At 39.5% G+C, this 17,062-nt stretch overlaps 1 protein-coding gene across 5 annotated transcripts; it reads right to left on the reverse strand.

Annotated features, from left to right (window-relative positions):
- Positions 1–365: 365 nt before the first annotated feature.
- On the reverse strand, positions 366–14,672 carry cdk11b (cyclin dependent kinase 11B). Of its 5 annotated transcripts, none has more exons than XM_035905643.2 (20): positions 14,623–14,672; positions 13,781–13,911; positions 13,325–13,464; positions 12,608–12,735; positions 12,377–12,518; positions 11,873–12,009; positions 11,524–11,643; positions 11,313–11,411; positions 9,970–10,101; positions 9,821–9,895; positions 7,446–7,672; positions 7,242–7,332; positions 7,025–7,146; positions 6,823–6,928; positions 6,532–6,653; positions 5,102–5,209; positions 4,620–4,736; positions 4,065–4,213; positions 1,539–1,728; positions 366–1,000 (listed from the first exon to the last, which is right to left on the reverse strand). In XM_035905643.2, the coding sequence occupies exons 2-20, from the start codon at positions 13,889–13,891 to the stop codon at positions 908–910; spliced, it is 2,409 nt and encodes an 802-aa protein (XP_035761536.1). In that variant the 5' UTR covers positions 13,892–13,911; positions 14,623–14,672; the 3' UTR covers positions 366–907. The 5 variants fall into 5 exon arrangements, with proteins under 5 accessions (XP_035761536.1, XP_035761534.1, XP_006785402.1 ...); XM_035905641.2 differs by having other exon boundaries at positions 11,873–12,048; XM_006785339.3 differs by having other exon boundaries at positions 12,377–12,521.
- Positions 14,673–17,062: the final 2,390 nt, after the last annotated feature.

Raw genomic sequence — 17,062 nt, forward strand, 5'->3', positions numbered from 1 at the left:
GGGCAGGAGGGGCCTTTTTTCAGTACCTGTTCCAGTCGTGCAGGGACCCGAGCTGCACTGTTTATTTTTCTTTGGCTCGAAATCAAAGAATTTATTGGTTTCATTCTGAAGTCAGAGTCATTTAAAAACAAAAGCAAAGCAAGCCGGGGCCTCTTTTTTCCCCCTGAAAGAACAAAGTACTGAGACAAAGTGTGCAGCACAAGGAATGACATCACTTTTGGACAGCAGCTACCAAGCTGGTTTGAAGGCTGGATTTCTTTTAGGCTCGACTTCCCTTCATTTTTTTCCCCCTCCTTTGGCAGTGTGCGGTTGTGTTTGCATAGCTTGGACAGAGTTTATAAATATAGGAAAAAAGGCAGACAAAACAAAGTTTCAAACTTTATTTCTAGCAAAAACATCAGTTCCCTGTCATCAGGAGAGCTGACATTCCCATTTAAATTTTAACATTATGCTGGATGGAACACACAGCAAATGCTGCATCATTATACAGTAGCTCAGGCAGCCAGGAAATACCAACCATTTATAAAACCTGGTCCTCTCTCATGAAATATAAAAGGGAAAATAAAAGTCAAACATGAGAGAAACACTTTTGAATAGATTTATGGTTGTTTCTCCTCTTTAAGAGCTACAAAGGTCACATTTCAGTTAGTTAAATGGCTTAATAAAAAAAACACAAAAAAACAAACAGGAAGAGTGGAAATTCAACAGGTTTGAGCCATCAGTCTTGCTGTGAGACAGTCTTGACTATGTGGTAACAGTTGTAAATGATCAGATACTGATCTGCTCTAAAGCTGTAAACCAGTGATACCATCCGGTTCCAAACAAAAAACAAAACAAAACAAGAAGTCCCACGAGTCTTTGCTGGATCTTTTTCTGTTTTCCAGCTGGGCGTCCTGCAGCTTGAGGCTCAGAACTTGAGGCTGAATCCTGGACCGACTGCAGATGCCCCCTGATAGCTGGTTGTCAGGTGGAAGCCAGTATCTCTCAGGTCATCATCGCCCTACAGAGACAATGGAAACATTCACAACTTGTAGCATTAACAAAAACTTTTGAAATCTTGCACTTCTTACATGCTTATTACAAAACTGACCAATATTATTTTATTACTCTAGTTACCTTTGGAAACCCCTAACCTGAATTTAATGAGGGATTTGATTACAACTAACAGTTTGTATTAAGACTATTATTATTACCCTCCAAATACTTAATCACAAGCTCCAGCACACATTTTTTCCCACCCTGACGAGAAGAAAAGTGAGACAAAAATACACTTGTCATGGTCTAATTGGCGTGTAAGGCAGCAAATACCAACACTTAATTCCAATGAAAAATCTCAGTAGTGGCCTTAAGCTGCTGGGTGAGCCGGACCACTGCTGAAAACATTAGGAACTAAAAAGTGCTCATCATGGAAAACACAAGGAGGAAATACGCGGACACAAAGCAAAAGCCTGTAGGTCTGTAATCTATTTAACACAGGCAGCGTTCAGAAAGCCTGGTAGCTGTGTGTAATGGAGAAAAGTCAGGCCTAATGCTCTTACCAGGTGACTGTAGCCCAGGCCTCCCTCGGGTGGACGAGGACTGGTGCCTCGCTTCACCCGCTGCTGCTCGCTCTTAGCTGGCCAGGTGGGGAACATCGAGGAGTCAATGGGGAGAGGAGACTCCCTGAAGTACTCATGTTTGAGAGCCTCATCTGATGAAATCCTCTTACTGGGGCAGTAGGTGAGGAACCTGGAAAACAATCAATAATAATTTTAAACTTATGTTTTAGCAGCGTTTCATCAGAGATGCCAAACTGCCTCGGAGAACTCAGGCTTCTTGAGTGGACAAAACTGCCAGACCTGCTCTCACCTCAAGTTTTTTTTTCTCTGCTATTCAAACGGGTCTGCCTTTTAGCTCAATGAAGGCCAGTTCCACAGTTGGAAAACCAATCAGGGCTCTGTAGGTAGGATTAACCATGAAGGAGCGATCTTTCTGTGCCATGGCCAAAAAATAGTGACGAGAAATGGCCAGCAGAATGACGCATGCATGGATGGGATTGACGCAGCTTTACAGGTTGCTGTAAGTTAACAGCGCCTAACAGCTAATTAATGGTTTCTGTGTAATCAAAGTCCTGCTGATGGTTGTGTCTGATACGAGCATTTGAAGATTACACATGTGCCAGCTGACTTTTAATTTATTGGGTCACAGTCACACTGGGTAACGCTGGCATATAACTGGCATCAAAATGCTTGAAAAGCTCCATTTCACCGTTGTTTTCCCTACTTTTTCTACTCTAAATGATGTCAAAAAAAATCATATTCATAATGTGGTTGTCTACAGAAGGACTACCCACCTAATCTCCAACGCCCCCAAATAATATTAACAAGGATCAGTCTGATTATTCTGCAAAGTTACTCTTACATAGTCAAAGAACAAAATATTTAGTGTTTAGTGTATAACAGTGTATAACAGGCCCTGTAGTGACACAGTCTGAACACAAGGTGTGGTGCTGATGCCAAAGGCCAGAGAGTTTCTGCAAACAGTCGTAATTATACATGACAGAAGCAACACAGACTCAGACTGTGTCTGAGGGGAACTCTCCGTAAGTGAGTGCAGACATTAAACATAAAAGATTTTACAAAACAAATGATCTCTAATTTAACGTGAGAGGATATCTACAGGAGGATTAATGGCTGGGATTAGACAGACACCAGGCCTAGAAGACAAGAGCACTATACTAGCAACATAAGACAAAACCTGCTACTTGTGTCCAATGCACAATTTTGTTATGGAATTACAAAAATGTGCACTCTTCCTGTCCTGTAAGCTTGTTCCGTTTCTTGACTGAGGACCCAGCTGCTTTTCATTTGAGGACTACAGTCCTATTTATGCACGGGACACCAGGTAATGGAGACTCATTATCTAACAGGATAGAAACAGGACAGAAAACAGGCAGTATTCTGGCTCTCTAGGAGGATTAAAATTGGGATCTCTTAACTACTACATGTTGAAATGGTAAACGTATAACAGGTTAAAGAGTTGTGAATTGAAACCTTCTTCAGTTAGACACTGAATCTGGGTCTTCAAATGCTTTCACACACAGGAGAGGTGTGATATTGCAAACAACAACCAAAAACCCATTGCTCTGCAATGTCAACCTGCCAGATACATCTCCAAAGTTTCTCTGTACTGCTCAGTTGTGAAGCTTTTTTAACAGCACTTCCCTACGTGTTGTACACTGACAGCTGAAGTTTCAGCAATTTCGGAAATGAACCAAATTTCCACCAAATTGTGGTTCCTCACACAGCAGCACAGCGAACATGTTGTTACCATCCTCTGCAGCTGGGGGCTAGCTGACCAGCATGGTTTTATCATTTACAGGTGTAGAGAAAAGTTTCTGTGGCTGGTTAAAGACCTGAGAGGACAGTTGAGAAGCTCATCTGCGCAGTGCAGAACAAAGCTGATCTTTGGAATGTGAGAGAAAGAATTATGAAGCCATCACTGATTTTCCCTATTAAATGTGTGTTTTCTAAAACATTTTCCTGTACTGTGGAGCGTCACCATGGTGAGTGCGTGTGTGTGAAACGGAACAAGGGGGATGGAACTGGACTCCTGCTGGGATATATCCACTACTGCTGTCATGTTTTAAGAAAGCTTGCCAGAAGTGCACCGACTAAATAAAAAGCTGTGGAAAGAGTAACAGAATTTGACAGGGTAGAAAAGGGTTCGTCCAAGTAAGGCAATTTCCACTGCAGGAGCCGTGCTGATTGTTACCTAATACATGCTCTTCATCACTGTATACCAGTGATATGTGTTCTCTCAACACTGAAAATTTGCCATCAAATATTTACATAAGTCTATGGGACTTATTCTCTACTCCTTAAAAATGGCTAATTTATAATGTATTTGACCTTTTTTTCAAATGGTGTCTTTATGGTTTATAACCTCTTTAGTATTTTTTGAAAACACAGAATCTACAGAAACATGAAAACAGACAATAGCTGGAATACTACAACCTGACTGCAGTGCAGTGAAAGGAGTTATGTTTCTTATGCAAGAGTAAAAAAAGTCTCTAAAAATCCTACTTGTTCATGAGGTCAAAGCCCTGGTCTGACAGCAGTGCTCCAAAGCGCTTTCGCAGGTTGTTGTAGGGGTACTCTGTGAAAGTCATCTTCTTCACAGCGGGCAGCTCGCTGTAACCGGGCCAGATCTTCTCGCTGGGCGACCCTAGATCCTAGAGTCAACACAGACAAGTCAGCAGACATACTTTTAGTCCACCCCCCCAAAAAAACAAAACAAAAACAAAAAGTGGACACGAGAGATTCCCAGTTTGGCTGATGTGCTCATTAACTGCAGAAGTGGCAAGTAGCCAGTCCTTGGTGCATTTCAAAACTGATCACTGATAACAACAACATGGGATGCCCAGGTAACATCGCTTCATATTGCTGTTATGCCTAATTTAGATCATTTAGTGTAAGGTATAACAACATCATCTGGGGTGACAGCCACCAGCAGCTCCACCCTGTGGTTCACTGCAGAACTGCACTCTGACAGAAAACCTTACAAGCAGTAAAAATAAAAGCTTTAATATTTATAGTGACAATACCCCACCTTTTATAAGCACAAATGAAAGCATTTACCTTGAAAATCTTGTTAATTTGGTCAATTTCAGATTTTCCAGGGAAGAGAGGCTTCTGAGTGAGAAGCTCGCCAAATATGCAGCCCACTGACCACATGTCCACAGCTGTGGAGTATTCCTGCGGAGAGAAGAACAAACACAGTGGCAGCCCACAGAAACATAAAGTAGACTGTCTGCCTGGCACGTTCCTCCTGGAGTTTATGTGAAAGTGGATGCACACTGACGGGTCGCTGGGCCTCTGCCGTCTGACGGCATAAATCATGCACTGTAAAACTCTAATAGCATTTTGTGGTATCTGGTGTGTTACAAGCCAAATGCTCAACAGATGTTGTCTTCTATTGGAGAGATATGCCTTTGTGTAAAACAATCAGTCAGGATGATGTAACTATTATCTATGAAAGGCCATCACTTTACTGTCTGTAGTTTCAGCTATTGTATTCAGGATTCATCAGACTCCTGCAGTGTGTGAATTTGAATCCTCACCTTGGCTCCAAGCAGCAGCTCAGGCGATCTGTACCACAGGGTAACCACCACCGGGGTGTAAGGCTTCAGGGGGGAACCGTACTCCCGGGCCAAACCAAAGTCACCAATCTACAATCCAAGACGGATGAGGAGACCTTTGAAATGCTCTAGTTTGGGCTAAATAACAGTATTTCAGCATTAAAGGTGTTTATATCAAAATCATCTGACCATTAAAGAAGAAATCAAATGACTGCATATCCTGGCAACAGGGAGTCATATTCAATTTGAAAAAAAATTACACAATCGAGTGTAATTCACATTATCTACTGCCAATTTGCATAAAATTCACACCAACAAGTGTCTGTAAAAAGTTTGTTTATTTACACATGGACCCAATCTTCACTACCCTTTGCCAGAAATTCATGCTCTAATTGAATTCTACTAATCATGTGTTGTTTATGCAACTGTGTTCACGCTGCTAGCATGTTGGAAAGACGCATTAATGAAATCACCTTTTGGATTTCCTCCATTACTATGCTTTAAAAACAAATGTGAAAGATTAAAAAAAAATTTAAAAAGTGAGACAGTATTTAAGAGTCAAACCAGGACTTTCAAGTCTTGTCATCTAGTGACTGTTCTTAATGAAGACTAGTGATAAACCAACTATCGGTGTCTCAGGCTACGTTCACACTGCAGGTCTTAATGCTCAATTCCGATTTTTTGATCAAATCTGATTTTTTTGTCTGCTTGTTGACACTACAAATAAAATGCAACAGCAAACGCGCTCTACTGTGAACCCTCAAAGCGGCCCGCATGCACAAAAGAAGACGTCACACACAACGCGCTATGTTTAGACCCAGAGCAAACAGTATTGTTTGACTGATGGCCCTTAATATAAAGACTTGTTTCGGACTTTACATTTCGAATTTTGCTTTAAGTTATAAAGTTATTTTGTTATTTACATATGGCCTAATAATTATCCTTATTGCTGTTTTAGAGAGGAGCGGTGCTTCAAAGGATAGTTGCTGATTTCTGTCAGAATCTGCAGATTATACAGTACAAATAACATGTTCACGTTTCTCCAACGTTGTCTTCCCAACAGTTTCACTGGATGGCCAAGAAGCGTTCACGATGTCTTCTCCGGCGCTGATAATTGGCGTCTGTCTTGTGTCAGTGACGTAAAAGACGGATTTAATGCGACCTGACCATTCAAACAGCAGTTGCTTTCTAAAACATCAGATATGTATCTGATTCAGTACCACATACGAAAGTGACCCAGATCGGTTTTGTAAATGTTGGATTTGTGCCGTTCACACTGTCATATCATGATCGGATATGGTCGCATAGGGTCAAAAAAGTCGGACTTGATGCGCTTTCGCCTGCAGTGTGAACGTAGCCTAAGGTTACTACACCATTAGTCCCTCAGAGTTAGAATTACTCTCCTAGTATACCTTGAGAATACCCTTGTGGCTCAGCAGCAAATTGGACGTCTTCAGATCACGGTGAAGAATCCAATTATCGTGGAGGTGTCGGACTCCTCGAAGCAACTGAATCATCAGAGTCTTTACTTCTCCTGGAAGAGAAGGTGGCACATTGTACAGTTAGCTACCTTCAGAGATAAACCCAGAAGCAAAGAAACATCTATGAGATCTTACATTCTACTGAAGTCAGAAGATCTTTTTTCAACGATACTCTCACACAGACATACACAAAAATGGATTGAAGCAATGTATCCATTCTACCTGGCAGGAAGGGCTGCTTCATTGTTTCCATCAGACTCTTCAGATCATGTTCTACATAGTTCATCACAATGTAGATCTTGTCCATATTGCTTCCAACAACTATTTCCTGATAGGAAAGGATTAGTTGTATGTACAAATCATTAGTCGAAGCTGTAAATGGTGAAATGTTAATAGCTAAGTAAATATCAAAATGTTTTCTTACCCTTACTGTGACGATGTTTGGATGTTGAGCTTTGAGAATTGTATTGATTTCTCTTAAAGATGTGATGGGAAAGCCCTCCTTCTCCTTCTCCATCTTCAGCCTTTTCAGCGCAACAATCTCATCTGTGAACATGATACTATAGTCAGTGTTTTACTAAAAACAATAAACCCAGCTGAAGAGCACAAAAGTAAATAGATGAGTATCTTTCTTTTCATACCGGTCTTTTTGTCCTTGGCTCTGTACACCACGCCGTAGGTTCCCTCCTCTATGCGATTCAAACACTGAAATTCCTCAACACTGCGGCAACCCTGAACACAAAATGCAAGTCAAGATGATAACATACAGAAAATGGGCCAAAAATAATAACATACATCCATAATTTGCGCTCATATGGATGATACGCAACATTTGTGACACTAACCTGAAAAGCCGGCAGATATTTGGGCAGCTCCTTCTTCAGCTCCACAGGTGAGACTGGGGGAGACTCTGGGATGTAGTTCCCTTCTGGAGTGGCTGAACGGGAATGAGTTTGAGAGTGAGGGGTGGGTTCCCCCTCTCCTGCTTCTTCTTCCTCCTCATCTTCCTCCTCCTCCTCCTCCATGTCCTCACCACTCTCTTCTGAGTCATGGTCAAAACGGGACTCTGGTACTGTGTGGTAAACGGTTACATGTTATAAATAAGGTATGTGTTTTAAATGAATACATTACAATTTAGAAACTATTTTGAAATAGTAGTTCATTTATCTGAATTCACAAATTATTGCCCATAAAATACACAATTTGACCTTGAGCACAATCTGGGTAAATACAAGGATCATCGTGGTACTCTAGGACAGTGGTTCTCAAACTTCCCCCCCCTATTGTTTTACAAGATTTTGAAAAACTCCTGCCAGGTTGGAGATTTTCAAAAACTCTGTTTTTGCGTTTACGTGTGGATGAGGAATACGGAGTTTGTCACGCAGCATCAAAGGTGTGTGCCTTTTTTGACGTCACGCTGTGCGCCATGTTATTGTTTACATGAGATGAATTTCTACAATAGCAGATAGACAAAATACTGCTTCTGTTAATCTTACTATCTTCAGTTTTTACACGCTTACATATACACACGCAGTTACTGTCCCTCCATTTAGAAAGGCAGAGGCGTCACGGGGTAATTTTACATGTAGTTGTTTTTCTGTGTAATAATATTCAACATTGCTATCAATACATTTTTCAAAAAATGCCTCTCTGTGCAAAATGGGTTCAAAAACAAACAGCTGTGGGATACTGTTTGTCCGTGATTTGAACCGGGGGAACAAATGGTGGCAGGATCAGCCTGATATTATTTGTATCCCGCTGTAACTTTACTGTATAAACATCTAACATTGTCAAAATTTCAGGAGCAGTTAGTCATTATAAGAAGTGTTTGTGAACTAAAAATCAAGAATGTGGGATACTGTTTGTCTGTAAGGAAAACAAATTCTGCAGGGGAGACCTACCTTGGCACTTTTGCAGGTAAAGCCAAAGGGAAGATATGCTTCATCATATTTTCTAGTCTTTGGCTTGGAAGGAAGTTGGTTTGGAAATATATTTGGCGATGCTTGATTTCCTGCTTTGCGTTTGTGTGGGAGCCCCGTCAAAAACCTGTCCATTATGCTAGCAGTGTCCAAGCATTCAGTTTTTTTTCTTTTCATACTGCGCCCCCCACCCCCACGCAATGGCTCTGGGCCCCACACTTTGGGAACCTCTACTCTAGGAGGAGTAGCAATTTTGGGGAATCATTTAGGGATAGCAAGACAACACCCACTTCGCTCATCGGTTGGATGAGATAAAAAATAGTTTCCCTTTAACCTGGTTCATAAATGTGACACAGCACAGGAAAAGCTATCCAAAAGCAGGACAAGAATCCCAACTCTGCACAAAAACAGCCATGTGATGCAGCAATCAAGAAGACATTCCAATATGTACAATATTCATTTTCCATGAAATTAAGATAAGATCTCTCAAAATTATGTCAGAAAATTTAAATTACTGGAATTTTCAGATGAATAAACTCCAAACAATGTGTGATTTGTACACAAATGCTCATTCAGCAAACTTCTCAGATATGAGAGGAACATCCACAGCACAGTCACACACACCTGAGGTGTGACCCATCAGCCACCAAAAGGTGCCTCATTAGTGATGCTGATGACTTTTCCATTTTTAGCTTGTGGCAATAATGTTGTGTAGATTGTGATCAAGGGGAGTTTTTATCAGAAGTTTAGTCATTTATGAATGTGCTACAGAGAGTATTTATTTTGCATCATTACTAAAGCACAGTAGTTAAAAAAAAAAAAAAACAGCCATAGTTTGAGTTAAAAATGATGGCTTTAAAGATTCTTTTCTTTTGCCATGCTAATGTTGTAATTAATTTAGTGGCATAATGTCAAAACAAAAAAAACACCATCAGAAAATGTGTTCTCTTAAATGTGAAAATTCTGTACATTTTTAACAGTACTGAATTTTTTGCACAGTAACATTTGGCTGATAAAATCTTCTAGCTATACAGATGCCTTGATGTCATCTAGTTACCAAATATAAAACTTGGTACAACTAAAGTAAAGTAAAGGGCTTAATTTAAGGAACATTTTTTTTCATTCTTGCCTGAATACTATTTCATACTATTTCTGTGTTTTGCCCTTATGGTGGTGCGATTGTTTCTTAAAGGCACAGTCTGCAGAGTTAGAGTCCTGGCTGGGTATAAAAAGCTAAAAAAAACAAACTCTACTTCTCCAAATATGATTTCTACTCTCTTTAATATCTGAGGTTTACTCACCTGCAGGTATGTGATTTCCATTTTCCCTCTCCTGTTCAAAATCTTCCCCTGACTGCTCGTCCTCACTCACATCTTCTGAGAGGAAGAAAGCCACTTTGATAAGCATCTGATGGCAGTGACAGAACCGTATGGGCCAAAAATATTTGTACCTGCACTCTGCTCAGACCGCCCTGAGCCTGAAGCAGATTCCTCCTCCTCTTCTTCTTCACCCTCACTCTGGCTGCTGGACTCTTCTTCATCTTCCTCCTCATCTTCCTCTTCCTCAGAAACAGATGCTGATGCTAAATGACATAAGGAAAGATAAAAAACAGTTTAAAAACTGGAAATTAACTGCAAATCTACAGAGCCTTCCTAACACAATGAGCTGTGGTAGATATTTGTTGTCATCCTATTCTTCTGATCATGATCAGAAGTCTTACCAAGTTTGACCAATCAACGAACATCCCTATCAATATTAATCGTCTGCTGCAGTGGAGTCTTTGACATCCATTAAGTTTAACTTTCTTAAACTTAATGGCAATAAAACAGAATTCCTTTTAATAGGCACCAGATCAAAACTGACTACAGTTCTAACCAGTCTTTCGTTATCCATTGATAACTCTGTTGTCACACCCTCCCCTCAGGTTAAGAGTCTTGGTGTCATCCTCGATAGCACTCTGTCTTTCACAGCACATATAAATAATATCACTCGGTCTTCCTACTTTCATCTCCGTAATATTAACCGTCTTCGTCCCTCACTCACACCACACAGTACCGCCATACTTGTCAACGCTCTTGTCACATCTCGTCTGGATTACTGTAATTCTCTTCTCTATGGTCTACCTCATAATTCCCTCCATAAATTGCAGTTGGTTCAAAATACAACTGCTCGTATTATTTCCAGAACTAGATCCACCGAACATATAACACCTGTTCTTAAACAGCTCCATTGGCTCCCAATTCACCTCCGTGTCAATTTCAAGATCCTGCTTCTCACTTTCAAAGCGCTTCATAACCTTGCTCCTCCATATCTATCCGATCTTCTCCATACATACTCACCCCTTCGTACACTCCGCTCTTCTTCAGCATCCCTTCTGTCAGTTCCACCTGCTCACCTGACTACCATGGGACTCAGAGCCTTTAGTTGTTCTGCCTCGAGACTTTGGAATGCACTTCCACTTGCTCTACGGACCACACACTGTCTCACCACTTTTAAATCACTACTCAAAACTCATCTATTTAGAATTGCATGCACCTGATCTGTCTTAGGCCATTTTTACCTTGCTCAGTTTTTATATTTGCTTTTATACTTATTATGACTGTTTATGTCTAAATTTTATCTACCATGTTTGCTATATACATTTTTCTTATGTTTTTTATGGTATTGTTTACGTGTTACTGTAAGGTGACCTTGAGGGTCTGAAAGGCGCCTATAAATAAAACGTATTATTATTATTATTATTATTATTATTATCTGCTAATTGCTAAATCTGTAGGTTACAATTTAACTCACCCAGGGAGGATTCTGCAGTGCTAGTCTTCCTTTCATTATCACTGATATCCTGCAGATCAGCAAGCAGATCTTTGCTCTCAGGCTTCTCTTCTTTTGATGCTGCAGAAAATAAAAAAAATAAAAAAATAAAAAATAATCTCTTAATAGTCTCAACAATAACCATCAATAAAAATAAAAAAAAAACATAAAAAAATAAAAATAAAAAACTCACATCCGCTTTTCCGTGTTTCACTGTGATCAGACCTTTCTCTGGGAACACGTACTGGACTACGGCTGCGGTGACTTTGTTTTGGCTTGTCATCATATTCCTCAGGTAGCATCCGAGATGGCACTTTAGATGAGAAAAAATAATTAGGTAATCACTGATGCAGGTTTGCCTGACAGGCTGCAGGGTCTAAAAATCCCAATCCATCAAGTCACAGTTTAGCATTTTGAGACATTTGCTTACTTGCTTAAATACATTTGCTTCCCCAGTTACATGAGAATAAAATTATGACTCTTCTTCTGTGCTGAAATTACACAGCTGGGAAAGGACACCATGTTTAGTTACACTCACTGACCTTCTCGTCGAGTCCCTCTTTCTTTGCGTCGCTCTTCAGCCCTCCTTTCCCGGTCCTTTAGCTCTCGTTGCTCTTTCTGCTGTTCCCAGAGCTTTCGGTCACGCTCCCGCTGGCGCTCGAGCTGCTCCAGTCGGTCCCTGTGATCCAAAAAAAACCCAGCAGAGTCCACTGGAGGTCTGTTTGGATAATCCAAAGTTCACTCTTGTCACTGCTTTCTTTGGTTTCTTTAAATGGACAGTAGTTAAGTATTAACTTGAATTATTTATGTTTCACGTCTTTATTTAATTTAAAAAGGAACATCACATATAAAATTACAGTGTTTTTTTTTAAAGGATCAAACACATTAGCGCTGACAGGATTTAACATTCTGACATGCAATCAACAAAAGTTCAACAAAACCGATTTTCAAACAAGTTAGCGTTGACAATATCAAAGAGGCAAAATTATCAGAAATTATCTGAACTGACATGAGATTATTTACTTCTGGCCAAAGTTGGTGCTCACCTCTCTCTACGTGAATGAGCTCTGGCCTGTTCCCTTCTTTTCTGCCTTTCCCAGTCTCGCCGGGCTTTGTCCTCTTCCCAGTGACGTTTCCTGCGATCGCTTTCGCGCTCTTTTTCTTTATCTTTGAGTCGTGCATGTTTTCCTGCTGTTTAAGTAACAAACAGACATGAAAAAACAGCCCTAAAAATAAAAATATTTATCTGTAAAACATGTGAAGCAGAGTCTCTGAACCTCCTTCAGCTGAGTGACTGCGATGACGTCTTTTATCTTTTCGCTTCTCTTCTTTTCTGTGGTGAGATTTGTCCTTTCTTGCTATTTGCTGTGGAGGCTTAATTGCTAGTGATTCGTCTTCTTCTCCTCTACAAGAAACATAAAGAAAACATTGTGAGGAGAGTTGCACCAATTCAGAACCAATATCTGTCTAATACCCTTATGAATCATTCCACGAAAATTTTTTTAATAAATAAATCTGTTCAGTATTGGCTTTATAACCACTTATAAGCAATAGCAGACTACTTAAAAGTAAATAATCTGCTACTATTTATATTAATTATATTATTTATAGTACTCTGTACTGTATTGTGTGGTATTGTACTATATTTTGCATGTTCATAATTTTTTGCCCTTATGTTGTAATTTTGCATTGCATGTTTAGTGTGTCCTCTGCATTGTTGTGCTGTCCCAACTGATACAGCAAATTTGCTTTGCTGCACAATAACAAAAAAAAGCCCAACAACAACAACAACAAAAAAATGTGACCTGAATTAACATTATACAGCAGCTTTAAGCTCTTATAACTTTGTAATAAGTTATTGCTGCTAACCTGCATGCTAGCTGTATGTTATAGTAGCTTCTGCTGGTTATGTATACTAATTTCCACATTAAAAAAAAGAAGAAAAAGTCATGGATCAGTTTACCCACTCATAATTTCCCCCAACTTCCAAGTACCTGTCCTCCGTTGAGTCTTGACGTGCATACGGCGAGTTACGAATTGTTATTTCCATTCTTTGATCCCGAAGTTCTCCTTCCTCCGGAGTGTCTCGTTTGGCTTCCCGATCATCCGCCTGTGAAGCAAGGCCCTTTGAGAACTGGCCAAGACAAGAAATCCAGAATTTGGGGTTAAAGCCTACAAGAAGACATTGAGTACAAGAGGGCTAACATACAAAAAAAGACCACAACATTTTTGTATTTAGCAACTTCACTAATGTTTAGACTAAATTAATTAGGCTATGTTTCTTAATAAATTCTATATTCCAATCCTAAATTAACATCTGGGTTTTAAGATAAAAATGCTAACATGACAATAACTGAGACCTAAGACATTAATTCACAAATCTGTTTGTTGCATTCTGTCTCAGCATGCATGTGTAACATAGATTGTATATTAGCTTTTAGATACTTTACATTTTTCTGGCGTTTCGGATCTGTTTTCTCTTGTAATTCTTTTCTGCGTTTCTTCTCTAGTAAGATTTCATCAAGAGTTTTAACTTTCCAGGTGTCTTTTTCGTCCCCCATCGGCGTCTGCTCTCCACCGCCTGCTTTGCAACACAAACACACACAGAGGGTTCAGTACTGTCTCCTTAGCTTAGCTTTGTTTGAATCAGAGAAAGGGGCTTACCATTTGTTAATTACTGATTTAATTTACCATTCAACTAATTTAGGATCAACGCTTCAGAATCCCACCCCCGTCTTTGCTTTGGACAACTACTAATAAAAAACAGATTAGGGCTTTGAAATAATTAAATAAAGTAAGTTTTAGCCAGTGGACATAACATACACTGTGTACACGCTGTTTAATGCCCTCGTGCAGTGTGTCGGAGAGTTCAAGTGTTGCTCAGCCGTCAGTCATTTTTACCACTTTCATATATCAGAGACGCCAACCAAGTGTAGTTAGACGCGTACAGGTCGCCACCAAAAATAAAATACCCAATATTAAGTTTATGGTGTGGGAAAACATGCCAATACATAGAGCAACACAGTCGAAAAGCGACTTCTTGCTAAATCGGCTGACTAAAGCGGTGGATGCTAACAAGCTAGCTACTAAACGTTAGTTAGCGAAAGCTAACATGGGGAATCACTGCTAAACAACTTCAACAGCTAATAAGATGGTGTTGAAAGAAACTACTCATATTGCCAATAATGTTAATCAATTACACACATATAGACGTGTGCATATCTAAAATTGAAAGCATAAATGCAGTGAACTTTCAAATTATTGACCGAGCGAATGAAATGGTCAAACAAACCTGAAATATGCGCAGCGGTATTATGGCACACCGGAAGTTACAACGCACTGGTAACGTATGTAATACTTCCGGTGTAAACCAACAAGGTCATATATAATATAATATAATATAATATAATATAATATAATATAATATAATATAATATAATATAATATCACAAATCTTTAGGCTTAAATTGTAAGAATTAAATGTAAAAACTAAAGAAAAAATTCTGGTGGCTTATTTCCCAGGCTGTCCTGCAATTATAAAACAAAGTTGTATTTCAATAATAGATAGTGAAAAAACAGGTGTCATTTTAAATGTCTATAAATAGCGTAAAACTAATGAAAATACAGTTAAAAGTCCAAAATGCATGCCCTCCTTCACTTTTTACAGTGCTGCACAGTGGGCCAGAAGGGAGGGAGTGCAGGTCATTTTTGAAGTAATTTGAAGTAATGTTAATTAGTAATATTAATTAATTATTACATTATTAATTATAAGTGCAGATATAACATCTATTTGTGCACGGAAGATCTTAGCATCTTACCAAACTACAGTCACAGAGGGTCGGGGAGGGGGCTTAAAAGCACCTTGCTGATGTAAGGTCTTCGGCAGAGTAGAGCATAGAGAAGTTAACATATAATATTTGTCAAAGAAAACTACATTAAACGCTTTCTCTCAGAGTGGAGTACATGCCTCAAAATGAGTGATTGCTGAATTTATTCATGCTATACACACCAGAGGGTGCTGTTATTCCAACTCCATCAAACTGGATCACTAATATTCTTTGCAGTGTAGCCAAAGAAAAGACAACAAAAGACATCAAATCGAGTTGGCACAGGGGAGTATCATGAGCATCGTCATTAACATTTTTATTTCATATGTAGCCTACTATCTGCACAGGATGTGCAGGATGAAACCATAATGAACCACACTGGGTTTTATAACTGAGAAAGAATTATATAATGAGGTGAAAAAAGAAGAGCAAGATTACAGCAGAATTTATGAGAGACTGACATGTACTATGGCCAAGTTATCATAGGAGGCAGGGCTTTTGATCTCAGGCTTAAATTTAAAAGTGCCAGCACAGGATAGACACCTTACCTTTTGGTGGTATTGCATTCTGAGCGTACAAAATGGATTTTTGTAGGTTACAACAAAAACAGTCCAAATGTTTAGGCTGGTTAAGTTTGTGACTAAAAACAGTGAGGAAAGGCAAATGCAAACTGATAAGACACCTGTGGATGATGACATACAGGTGAGGGGGTGATCAAAGGTTAACAGGGGAAAGTCACAGTTCACAAAAATAGTATATAGCTTTGCTGCTTATTGAATAAAAACAAAGAACTTAGAATGCTTTTATTTTTATTTTAGTAGAGACTCAAAACTTAGAACAGAAAGCTGCTGGGGTTTGGAAAAAAATTGAATAAATATTTAAAATATACTTTGACACATGCAAAGGGGGGGCTTGAACACCTGTCCCTTTCCTGGTAGGTGCCCAAAGTGCCCTTTTGTTGACGCAATTTTTTTAAATGTGTGTGCATGCGGAGTCCTGTCTGTGCCCCTCAACAATAATATTTAACTATTAATCAGTTTTGCTAAATAAAACAATCTGGCTTGTACCAGTCATATGGGCGATTGTGGCTCAAGAGTTGGCAGTTTGTCTTGTAATCGGAAGGTTGCCGGTTCGAGCCCAGGTTGTTGTGTCCTTGTTGTGTCCACCACCTACTGGTGGTGGTCAGAGGACCCGGTGGTGCCTGTGTCCGGCAGCCTTGCCTCTGTCAGTGCACCCCAGGGCATCTGTGGCTACATGCCATCAACTGTGTGTGTGTGTGTGTGTGTGTGACTGAATGTACAGGGTGGGCCATTTATATGGATACTCCGTAATAAAATGGGAAAGGTTGTTGATATTAAAGTCCTGTTTGTGGCACATATATGTGAGGGGGCAAACTCCTCAAGATAGGTGGTGGCCATTTAGAAGTCGGCCATCTTGGATACAACCTTTGTTTTTTCAATAGGAAGAGGGCCATGTGACACATCAAACTTATTGGTAATGTCACAAGAAAAACACTACTTCAGGTTACTCCTTGTTTACGTTATTCTTTTAAAAGTTGTGTTGCGACTGCTATAACACAGGAATTACTCAGCATTTGTGATGAAAACAGTACATCTTCTCTTAGATTAAATAGTCCTACTTATCATCTTGTTTGAACATATCTGTTAGCCAGCGCTAGCTTACTTTTCCAGTGTTGGATTATAATATTATTTTATGCCATGTTAGACCCCTAATTAAAGATTGTGAATTATTATGTAGTTTTGGTTTGCATTATTCTCCTGAATTAGAAGAAGGTGATAACTATTACATTTGTTAAACTGATCTGCATTACATTAGACTGCTGATTTATTGTGAATGAATGATATTGTTTTATGATGCATTATACTGCTGAGTTATAAGAAATAC

This window comes from Neolamprologus brichardi, chromosome 20, assembly GCF_056152115.1.
Source record: "Neolamprologus brichardi isolate AB-2024 chromosome 20, ASM5615211v1, whole genome shotgun sequence".
NCBI lineage: Eukaryota > Metazoa > Chordata > Actinopteri > Cichliformes > Cichlidae > Neolamprologus > Neolamprologus brichardi.